Here is a 12575-nt window from a genome sequence, read left to right on the forward strand (position 1 = left end):
AGAAAGTTATTATGGAATTTGATGTACTGGACATCTCACTGTGATGGTAAATAGATTAAAACATTATCTATATTTTTTAAAAAATGAGCCAGAATAGTGGGAACGAATTAAAAATTAAAGTTGTCCTATGAAGTAGTGGTGGTGGTTCTCTTGTAGTCTTTTTTTTTTTTTTTTCTTTCCTGGTTGGTTTTCTGCGGGAGGGGCCTGCCACTTGGGTTTTCAGTCAATGATGTTCCCTGAATTAAGTCCTGCTGCCCCCCTCAAGGCGGTGGGCTCTGAGGAAACCGGTTTTTTCAGGCTTTTGTTCTCTGGAGGTTTTTACATTTGTTCACTTTTGTTTTTCTCTCTCGCCTTGACCACTTTTGATGGTTTTTGTAGGTTTAGAGGAAAGCAAACTGCACCCTGACCTCCCTTTCAGAGAGAAGCCTCAGTCTGCTCTCCTGTGGGTGCTGCGAGCCCATCTAAATTCCCTTTTAGCTGCTGGCAGAGCAGGTTCCGAGTCATGGTCCCTGGTGATGCAGGATCTTCTGCTTGTACACAAAACCACAGCAGTGGCAGCTGTCTGGGCAGCTCCAGACCGCCAGAGAGGTTCCAAGCAGTGATGGCACCCTGAGATTTTCCCACTGGCCCAGTATGGGAATGCCTGGTCTTTCTGGGTCTATTAGCGCCGGGCTTGCGCACACCTCTCTCAGGGGAGGCTGTGGGTCATGCACGCGTCTCAGGCTCTGATTGCAGGGCGCGGGTCCAAGAGCACCAGGCTGGGCCTTCGTGCACCTCTCTCAGGGGAGAGTTTGGGGCAGGAGCGTGTCTCAGGCTCTGAAACAATGGTGCAGGTCTAAGAGCGCCAGGTGAGCCTTGCCCACCTCTCTCAGAGGAGGGTGAGGGGCACGCGTGTCTCAGGCTCTGTAGCACGGCTCAGCATTCTGCCATCTGGTGAGGCTCCCAGCCCCTCACAGGAGCCGGACCCCATGCAATCTAGGGCGCGCTGGTGGCTCATGGACCAAGACCTGGTTTCTCTGCTGCACTCTCTCTGGCTCAGCACCAGGGGAAGCTGTCCTGGGTCTGGTGACTTAAGCTCCTGTCCCTAGCCACCCCGACTCCCACAATTTCCACACACACACCCCCCCACAATCCTTTGCTCTTTCTGAGTGTTTCACCCAGTCTCCAAGTTAATGCTGGTTCCCAGATGCAGGGCACTCTCCTATTAGGGGTATTACTTTCCAGTCGCCTCTGGTGACTCCCTCCCCCTTTTGTTTATCTTCCGATATCAGTCAGATGTTCCCACTCCACTTTACCTGCCCACTGGTGTCTTCTGCCCCTGTAGAGATCCAGACCTTGTATTATTCTGATCTCAGGCTTATTTCATGGGTGGTCGGAGTTCTTTGGTAGGTAATCAGCTCACTTTAGGGTACAGGTTGAAAGGGCGCCTCCTCCTACTTCCCCACCATCTTGTCTCCCCCAATTTCCTTATTTCTAAAGGCAATGTGGGTTCATTACCCCAACTTCAGAAATGTTGTGAGGAATAAATGAAATGCATACAAGCACCTAATGAGTTCCAAGAAAACATTCAAGGTTAAGAGTATAGTTATGGATATGTGTGTGCACATTGTATATATCTACCAAATAAACACATTCATAAACATTTATGTAGACACAGACTAATTTATTTTATTTTTTATTAACATATGATGTACTATTTTTTTGAATGGTACAGGTCTGTGATTCATCAGTCTTACACAATTCACAGCACTCACCATAGCACATACCCCCTCCAATGTCCATCACCCAGCTACCCCATCCCTCTCACCTTCCTCTCCACCAGCAATCCTCAGTTTGTTTCCTGAGATTAAGAGTCTCTAATCATTTGTCTCCCTCTCTGGTTTCATCTTGTTTCCTTTTTCCCTCCCCTCCCCTATGATCCTCAGTCATCTTTCTCAAATTTCAGAGAGACTGATTTAAATCCCATCTATTGTGTTGAAAGAAAACGTGAAAGTTAGAGGAGATACAAATGAAACAAACATTTGCATCAACATAATATAGAAAAAAAATGAGGAATTTTGACACAAACATTTAAAATAAAATAGGTGATCTTAATTTTAATAATAAATTGCTTTTCTATCTCAAATCTTCAAAGGCCTAGAGTCAAAACCACATTTGCATTTCTGCAGTGGGAAATCACCATCCAGCTAATGGGAAAGAATATCTCCAGATTGAAACTGATTTTCTCCTTCCATTTAAGGTGGGATTGCAATACCAAATACCTTCATCCAAGGGGAGTTCACTGAATGAGTTGAAAGGCTCAAACTCCATTCCTACAAGCAACATTTTTCTGAACAAATGTCTGTTTTTAATTCCTGCTATAATAAGCCACCACAGAAATGGCTTAAAACAAAGATTTATCACAAGTTTCTAGAAAGTCAGAAACCTGAAATGGGTCTCATTGGGCTACAATTAAGAAATCTGCAAGTTGTGATCCTTCTGGATACTCCAGAGAAGAATTCACTCTCTTTCTTATTTCACTTTTCACTGGCTATCTGCCTTTCTTTTAATTTCTTTTCAGAATAACAGAATTCATTGTTTATGTGCCACACCCAATGCTCCATGCAATCCCTGCCCTCCATAATACCCCCACCTGGCTCCCCCAACCTCCCAACCCCTGCCCCTTCAAAACCCTCAGATTGTTTTTCAGAGTTGATAGCCTCTCATGGTTTATCTCCCCTTCCAATTTCCCCCAATTCCCTTCTCCTCACCATCTCCCTATGTCCTCCATGTTATTTGTTATGCTCCACAAATAAGTGAAACCATATGATAATTGACTCTCTCTGCTTGACTTATTTCACTCAGCATAATCTCTTATCTGACTCTCTTGTTTGGTGGCCCTTCTTCCACCTTCAAAGCCCACAGCCCAAAGTCTGAAAATGTCACTCTGATTCCAATTCTTTGTCCTCCTTCTTCCACATTTAGAGTGCCATTGTGATTACACTAGTCCATCTGGATAATCCAGGTTAATGTTTTTATACTGAAATCGGTGATTAGTACCCTTTTTCCATCTTCTGGCTAATTCTCCTTGCAAGAGAAACAAACATTTTCAAATGCTCTTTGGATTAAGAAGTGGACATCTTTTGGAAGCCCATATTCTGCCTACTATAAAGTCTTCTTCATATATAAATTTTCTGATGCCACTTAAGAGCCTTTATATAAAAGAATTGAACACAGAATATATCAAACCCTATAGACATATGTGAAAACCTTTTTTTTTTTTTTTCAAAATTACAAACACAGAAGATTCCTTGTGGAGAAGACCTAAAACTATGTACCCATCTTCTAATACAGGAACACAGCCTTGATCTCAAACTGTGCCCCATGGACTTGGATCTATGCATCAACACCAATAACTTGTTAGAAATGCTGAGTCCCTAGGCCCACAGGAGACTGATGAGTCAGAATTTGTGTTTTAGCTACAAACTTTGATGATTTGTATGCATAATGAAGGTAGAAAAGTGCTGCTCTATAATCATATTCCTCACCTTCCCAATGTTTATATTTGGAGCTGGATAAATATTTGGGATTATAAATGTTTAGTTGCATCCTTTCAGACATGACCCAAATATCCCCAAAGGTATATCATGTCTGGTTGAGAACCATTGTGCCAGAGTTTGAGACAAGAAACATTGTGACAGAATTCCAATCAAGGCTTCTTCCAGTACTACAGTTATAACTGTGATATTGTAATTTATGCTAAAATATATATATATATATATATATATATTTATTCTTCATCCCCATTTCCAGCATAGAGCTTCTAAAAATTTGAATTTCCTAAGTGATGAGAGCCATAAAGATGTCTTTCAGCAGGTTAATGAAGTGAGTTTAGGAAAGTACCTATGGAGAGGGGCAGCTTGCCAGGAGGACCAACAATGTGATTAGAGAACCAGAACTTCAGTTCCCATTCCCTCACTTCCTGGGATGGGAGAGGGGCTGGAGATGGAGTCTCATCATCAATGATTTAATCAATCATGTCTGTATAAGGAATATTCCATGAAACCCAAAAGAATGATTCAGAGAACACTCAGGTTGGTGAACATATGGAGAATGGTAGAATGGTATACCTTGAGAAGGCATGGAAGCCCCATACATTTTCCCTATACCTTGCTTTATGCATCTCGTCCATCTGGAATCATCTCCCCCCTGAGGCAGCAGGGTACAGGAGGGAAATACTCAAGAAACACACATAAACTTAGGAATGCACAAGGTCACCTACTGAGTACATCAGGTGACCACCTGAGGTCAAACCTGAGGTGAGCATGTGGATTCTTGGTAGAGAAGATCTAAAAATAACTATCCCTGACTCAAACACTGAACCACAGCCTTATTACTCAAAGACTGGTTTATAGACCAGGACTGGTAGCATCAGTAGCAATTGGGAAACAGTTGCAATTACAGGATCTCTGAGCCTCACCCATATTCTGCCAAATCAGAATCTGATATTGAACAGGATCCTCAAGTGAATCAAACACATGTTAGTGTTGTAGAAGTTCAGGTCTAAAATAGTGTTTCTCATCCTCTTAACTGTTGACTTTTGAAGTAGATAATTCACTGTGGTGGGGGTCATCCTGTGCATTGTGGGATATGGGGCAGCACCACTGGACTCAAGTCTCTAGGTGCCAGTAGCACCTCCCTAGTTATGACAACCAAGATTTCTTCATATGTTGTTAAGTGTTCTCTGGAGGCAAAATTGCCACTGGTTGAGAACCACTGACCTATAGTTTGAGAACTAGACATATCTTGGTGGAGTTCCAGTCCAAGCTCATTCCTCCCTCAACTCTTAACTCTGGGTAGCTCATTTGACACCTCTGAACTCCACTTTTCAAGTGTAGATTAAGGTTAATTATAGTACAGACCTTACAAAGTGGACTTTGCAAAAATGAAAAAAAAAATCCAAATAAGATCCTACCTCAGTGTATGGCACATAAAGCAATCCAAATATCTTATAATTAACAAACATTTAAAATTGAGCACTAAACAGCAATTCTGAATTTGCGTCATCAGTATGACTCACATGATTGATCAGTCAAAAGCATCATGAAGACAAGGGCACTGTATCCATATGTTTATCACAAATTAACATACCCCTTTCAACTGTTGAATAGAAGAACAGAAATTTTCTAGAGATATAAGGAGATCTTCTCTGCCATAAAACAGTAGATTGGAGGTCCATGAGACGTGGATAAGCAAATTCCTCAGTCTTGGATTTGGAGAAAACATTAACTAAAAACTGGGATAAGATGCAAAGTGGTTAGAGCTCTGGAAGGCAGGCAAGATTGTGGAGAAGGTAATAATAACTAGATTCACCTGATTACTAATCTGGTCTCCTGGGAACATAGAATTGGCAGGAAAAAACTTTTTTTCCATCCATACCAGTGGCCCACAGGGGAATAATATGCTCAGAGGTGGAGGTAACAATGCAAACAGTGCCTAATGACCAGGGACAGAGATCTGTAAATATCTCCGCTGCTTCAATCTCTTACCATGGTGCATCCTTGTGTGGGAAAGGATATGGTTCTTGTTTTGGGGTACTCTGTCTGGCTGGGGGACCCATGCTTCACTCCTTCCTGCTGTCCTTTCAGGAAACAGAGCTTCTGACTCCATTGTCAGCTATCCAGGGACAAATTTGGACCTCCACACAGAGACTTTCATCCTGCAGACCCAACCCAGGTGAGTATCAGAGCTCAGCCGGTATTTCAGGAAAGGACCAGATAGAATGGATCCTGACACTCTTTACCTGAGGTCAACTGAGAGCCCAACCAGCCTATTCCAGAGTCAAGAGACTATATTTTTGTTTGCTGGGTTGACTACTAAGCTTAAAAATAATTAATTTAGTATATTTTATTAGTTATATTTTCTAAAGAATATAGATCTTCAAATTATTATGTTTCTTATTTCAGCTTAAAGATTTTATTTAATTATTTGAGAAAGAGCAAGAAATAAAGAGCATGAGCAGGGGGATGTGGGTGGGGGAGAAGCAGATGTCCCCCTTAAGAAGGGACCCTGATGTGGGACTAGATCCCAGGACCCTGTGATCATTACCTGAGCCAAAGTTGATGCTTAATTGACTGAGCCACCCATGCACCCTATTTAATATATTTTAGAAAGAAGTGTTCATTGGACTCAGCATTATAAGATCATGGTTAACAATACATGGTGGGAACCAAGAAAGACTGTGGACTCTGAGGAACTAACTCAGGGTTTTGGAGGGGAGGGGGTGGGAGGTTGGATGAGCCTGGTTGTGGGTATTGTGGAGGCCACATATTGCATGGAGCACTGGGTGTGATGCATACACAATGAATTCTGGAACACTGAAAAGAAACTTAAAAAAAATAAAAATTTTTAAAAAATACACGGTGGGAATGGAAGTGCAGTTGGATGAGACAATGTAAGGACTAGGGGGCATAAAGTGGTTCCAGTGAAATTAGAATATATTCAAGGATTTTTGCAGCTAAGGGAATAGGGAAACAAGGCATTAGGCTTGGAGGTATGAGCAGGGAGCAAGAACTTTTTTTTTTTTAATTTTCAGGTATTGGTATATTTAGTTTGTTCTGTACTTATTAGAAAGATCCAGCCCCATGGAAGGTAATACTACTTTGTGACAGTAGTTTTTGAGACATACATTTTACAGTATCATCTCTCCCACTGATATTCCCTGGGGGGAGTGGGATGTACCTAAATGCAAAAAGGGATATGCCAAAGAGAATCACTTTGACACTATTTTATTACTGAGGAGGCTAATATATTTTTTTGCTTTATTTTCCATTTACTTCCTGTATGCAAATTGTTTTCACAAGTACATTGCTTTCATCTACTGGGAATCTGGTGTCTATATTGTATTTTGGTTACATTCTTTAAAAAAAAAAAAAAAAGAATGGTAATTTTTTCACCAAGCTTGCTGTTTGCCTCTTACTCTTTGTATTGTATATAGATGTGTTGATGGGATTCAGTGACAGCCTACCTATTTCGTGTGGTCAAATCTATCAGTTGGTCACATCATGTTCCCCTCCTTGCTTTCAAGTACTGAAATTCTTCTGCATTCTTAGTAGTAAGAGTTGATTTTTATACATATTGTCATCTTATTGCACATCTAATAGTCCCTATTTCTACCATTGTATATTTTGGAATTAGATTTGTTTGTTTGTTTGTTTGTTTTTAATAACAACTGCCTTCTGACATTATGTGAAACACACTTTTTTGTATTCAACTAAAGATCTTTTGCATCTTTATCATAAGCATGATTGAGTCCCTTCATGGTCACATATGACAAACTACAATTTTAGCTACTATCCCTTGCAATGTATATTAAGAGGATGTTTTCCTATTCTTTTATCTCCAAGCTTTCACTTCATTTTATCCTGAACAAGAGTCCCATGTTGATGTGATTGTCGCTATTGAATATCTTGTTTGTAAGATGTTAGTATTAGACTATTGTTCATTTTGTTGAAGACAATTATTTGAATCCACCATATTTAACTTGATTTATTTTCCCTAGCATTCTATTTAGTGAATTCTCATTTCTTTTAAACGTGTTTCTATATAAATGTGCACTTTTGTGAACACAAAGAGTCAAACAAAGCAAGAGATGCCCTGCTCCTTTGGATCATAGGTTATAATGGAGAACAGGGAATTAAGTGCTAGCATAGCACAAGGTCTTCAAGGATAAATCATATATAGGAATGGGATAGATTGTCACAGAACATGCCAGACTTTACAGAGTATGGTCTAACAAGGTTTCTTCATGACAGACAAGGAACAGAAAACCAGGCCAAGTGAGGACCCATTGGATTTTGTGTCAAACAAAAATCAAAACCCAAAGCCCATCATAACAAAGGAAGGAATGTCATTAAGGAAAATAAGAAGACCCAAAATCATCCACAATTATATCAGGGACATGGGGTGGACCTCATGAGGAGGACAGTGGAGCAGTCAACATAGGATCCCTGGAGTCTGATGTAACCTAAGCACTCACACTGACAACCTTTTCTCTCTGCAAACTGGTCTTCTGATAGACTCTTTATTGATACTCTTTTCCCACATTAGCCACCACTGGACTTCTACTAAAACCATTTTTTTTTCTTTTATGAAGTGGATTCCATTTTTTTCTTTACTGTCCACAGTAAGCATGCCTTTTACATTAAGATGAAGCATGTACGCACATGCAAACACACAAATCCCCATATATGTACACACACACACATATAAACACAACTGAACAGAGAATAGCCATTGATACACTAAGAGGAAGGAACTCTATATACGCTATGGAGTATTATGTCTCCATCAGAAAGGATGAATACCCAACTTTTGTAGCAACATGGACGGGACTGGAAGAGATTATGCTGAGTGAAATAAGTCAAGCAGAGAGAGTCAAATATCATATGGTTTCATTTATTTGTGGAGCATAACAAATAGCATGGAGGACAAGGGAAGATGGAGAGGAGAAGGGAGTTGAGGGAAATTGGAAGGGGAGGTGAACCATGAGAGACTATGGACTCTGAAAAACAATGTAAGGGTTTTCAAGGGGCTGGGGGTGGGAGGTTGGGAGAACCAAGTAGTGGGTATTAGAGAGGGCACGTATTGCATGGAGCACTGGGTGTGGTGCAAAAACAATGAATACTGTTAAGTTAAAAAGTAAAAAAAAAGAGGAATGAACTCTGCTCAACTTTATATATATATGGACTCAATCTATTGACCATCTTAGTAGGATGAATACCACTACCGCCATTATTCTGGTAAGAATATTACAATTTTAGAATGAGTTTGTTGTCTTCCCAAATTCAAATGGCTACTGTGTGGTAGATCCAGGATTCAAAATTCATTAACTAATCACAAAATTTTGCATTAAATATCATTTGGGAAAATATATTACCATTTAATCTTGGCTAATACCCTCTATTTTTGTACCTTGTGTATTTCCTTTAGTCAATGTGTTTTCCTTTTATTCATACATCTAGTGGGTGTTCATACATTAAGGTGTCTTGACACCATAAATATATCACTCTTTTCTCTTTTGGACTAATGGGTTTTTGCTGCCTTATTAGTTATTCTGGGCATCAAGGGGTTGGAAGGCAGCCAGAACCAGGGAATATTTCATGTCTTCATGATCTCTCAGGGACCATCTGGACTTATTAGACCTTTCTCCCCCTTCTTTTTCTCTTCCTTTAAAATTTTTGTAGTTCTCTAAATACAGGAAAAACTGGTCATATTTAAATAAAGCACCAAGTTATATGTTCATGGGAGTCTTACCAACTGGAATGTGGGGACTTTTCTATATTCCTTTGGGTAATGATAACTTGATGCTGAGATCTTAACTAATATCATTTCTTTCCTAAATATGTAGCTGGAGGTGAGAAGAGCCTGGTAGTTACATGGCCCCAGGAGTCTGTTGTGTCCCAATATGGTACCCTTAAAATACAGCCTCCAGAGTGTTAACCAACACTTGAAAATAAGGAATGGATCCATATTTATTAACAGTTTTTCTAGGAGAAAAATTAATGAAGTGCAAGGAATATCACATGAATGAAAGACTCCCTTCCTTCTTGAAATCTCAGGTGCCACCTTGTTCAACATTCCCTGACATCATCACTCATCACTCTCCCTCTTGCTGGTCTCCTGACCACACTAGCTCCATTTTTAGACCTGTCTGAAACAAGTACTTTCCTCAGGCCTTTGCACTGGCTCCTTTTCCTGCAGGGCACATATCCTGCAGATAAACTTGTGTCTTCTCTGCAGATTTCCCTGAGGTCTGTCTTCAAATGTCACCTTGTGTTGAGGTCTTCCGAAGTCCCAGTAAAGGGCACACCTCATCCAATTTCTTTAATCCAATTTCTTTAATGTCTGCATTTTTACCTATGTAAATATATTTTCCCATGTAAATATAGCACTTCTGCCATGTTACTAATGTCTGTGCTAAAAGTAATCATTTTTTTTTCTTAATTTCAAGTCACTACAACCATGACACAGGGCATGGCAATGATACCCAATTTTCAGGATTTCTTCTTCTGGGATTATCAAACAAACCAGAACTGCAGCTCCCCATATTTGGGCTTTTCCTCTCCATGTACCTGATCACTCTGTTTGGAAACCTGCTCATCATTCTGGCTGTCAGCTCTGACTCTCAAATCCACACCCCCATGTACTTCTTCCTTGCCAACCTATCCTTTGTAGACATCTGTTTCACAACCACCACCATCCCAAAGATGTTGGTGAATATACAGACACAGAGCAAAGTTATAACCTATACAGGATGCATCAGCCAGATCTGCTTTGCCTTACTCTTTGCAGGATGGGATGACTTACTCCTGGCTGTGATGGCCTATGACCGTTTTGTGGCCATCTGCCACCCCCTGCAGTACACGGTCATCATGAACCCCTGGCTCTGTGGAGTCCTGGCTCTGGTGTCCTGCATCGTTAGTGTTCTGAATTCCTTATTACAGAGCTTGATGTTGTTGCATCTTTCCTTCTGTTCAGAGGTGGAAATCCCCCACTTCTTCTGTGAACTCCATCAGATGATCCAACTTGCTTGTTCTAATACCTTTCTTAATGACACAGTGATATATGTTTCAGCTGTACTGCTGGCTGGTGCTCCCCTTGCTGGGATCCTTTGTTCATACTCTAAGATTATTTCATCCATAAGAAGAATCTCATCAGCTGAGGGCAAATACAAAGCATTTTCCACCTGTGCATCTCACCTCTCAGTTGTCTCCTTATTTTATTGTACGGTCCTGGGAGTGTACCTTAGCTCTGCTGCTACCCAGAGCTCCCACGCAAGTGCAGTAGCCTCAGTGATGTACATGGTGGTCTCACCCATGCTGAACCCCTTCATCTACACCCTGAGGAACAGAGACATAAAAGAGGCTCTAGAAAGATTCTTCAGGAGGGCACCTATAAAAGGGACAATTGTCCTGGTGGTGAAGAAGTGCCTTGACTGAAGGACTCAAACCCATGATTTTTTATCATTGTGACATAGAATCTGCTCCTTTTTCCAGAAACTTCTATTTCTTACAATTCAACTTCTCTATTCAATTTCAGAATACTTCATTTAGTAAGCTTTCTGCTCTGTCTGAAAAACAGACAATTTACCACTAGGTACATTCTCATATGTTCCCACAGTTCTTCCCAAGCTTGGATTAGTTACATTTAGACTGGATATTATAATTGAAGAATAAAACTGAAATATTCAGTGCCTGTACTTCTTTAAAAAAAAAAAAGAAATATTTGAAAGCTGTTTCTTTTACAAGACCACTTTGATATCTGAAAAATTATTTCTTTTCAGATGGCATATATCATGCCAAGTAAAATTTCCCTAGACTTACTGAAGGAATAATCATGAGTTGTATTACTTATATGGATAAAACTAACACTTGGTATCTAAGGCCATTTATATAATTTCACCATAGAGGAAAATACAAAATCAGTTTTCACATTGGGTCTGCTATCATTCCTTTTTACTCCTTAACTGCGCTTCTGAATGATGTAGACCTTTTTTTTCATTTTATTTTATTTTATTTCTTTTCAGTATTCCAGCATTCATTGTTTATGCACCACACCCAGTGCTCCATGCAGTACCTGCCCTCCATAATACCCACCACCAGGCTCACCCAACCTCTACCCCCATCCCCTCAAAAACCCTCAGTTTGTTTCTCAGAGTCCACAGTCTCTCATGGTTCATCTCCCTCTCCAATTTCCCCCATCTCACTTCTCTCCATCTCCCCATGTCCTCAGTGTTGTTCCTTATGCTCCACAAGTAAGTGAAACCATATGATACTTGACTGTCTCTGCTTGAATTGTCATCATCTCCTTTAAGGTTCAGCCAATGGACAGTGATGCCTGTAACACTCACCTGTGGCCACCATACTTGTGAGGCAACCTGAGCCAATGTTATGGATGAACTGTTACTTGTCATTATATTTGTTGTTGTTTAATGTTGTTAACAAATAATTGACATCATTTTACATTAATTACATGTGTACAATGCAATGATTCAATATTTGTGTATATTGCAAAGTGACCAGAATAAGTTCAGTTAACATCCATTACAATATACAGTTACAAACTTTCCTTCAGAATGACAATCATCAAGATCACTTCTCCTAGCTTCTTTCAAATGTGCAATACAGTTTTTTTAGCTAAAGCCACCATTCTAGACATAATATGCCCATGACTTACTCATTTTATAACAGGAAATTTTTACTTTTTGACATTATCATGCATTTCACCCAATCCCGACCTCCTAGTTCAGGGTACTACCAATCTGTTCTGCATATCCACAAGCTTGGATTGGTTTCGTCTTGTTTTAAGATTCCACTTGTAGGTGAGATCATAGTATTTATCTTCTTCTGTCTGAATTATTTCACCGAGCATAATGCCCTCAGGATCCATACATGGTGACACAAATGCCAAGATTCCACTCATTAGTATGACTAAACAATATCCCATTATATATATATATCCCATTATATATATATCCCATTATATATATATATATATAACTATATATAGGTATCTATAGGTATATGTATGTATAT

The 12575-nt window shown here is 40.0% G+C and overlaps 1 protein-coding gene across 1 annotated transcript in view; it reads left to right on the plus strand.

Moving 5' to 3' along the window:
* Positions 1-10979, plus strand: part of LOC132010390 (olfactory receptor 7A17-like) — a 19792-nt gene extending 8813 nt beyond the window's left edge. Inside the window, exons 2-3 of the mRNA XM_059388264.1 lie at positions 5628-5715; positions 9992-10979. Of these exons, the coding sequence (XP_059244247.1) occupies positions 5628-5715; positions 9992-10979 (1076 nt within the window). The remainder of the gene's footprint in view (positions 1-5627; positions 5716-9991) is intronic.
* Positions 10980-12575: the final 1596 nt, after the last annotated feature.

This window comes from Mustela nigripes, chromosome 2 (assembly GCF_022355385.1).
Source record: "Mustela nigripes isolate SB6536 chromosome 2, MUSNIG.SB6536, whole genome shotgun sequence".
In the NCBI taxonomy this organism is placed as follows: Eukaryota; Metazoa; Chordata; class Mammalia; order Carnivora; family Mustelidae; genus Mustela; species Mustela nigripes.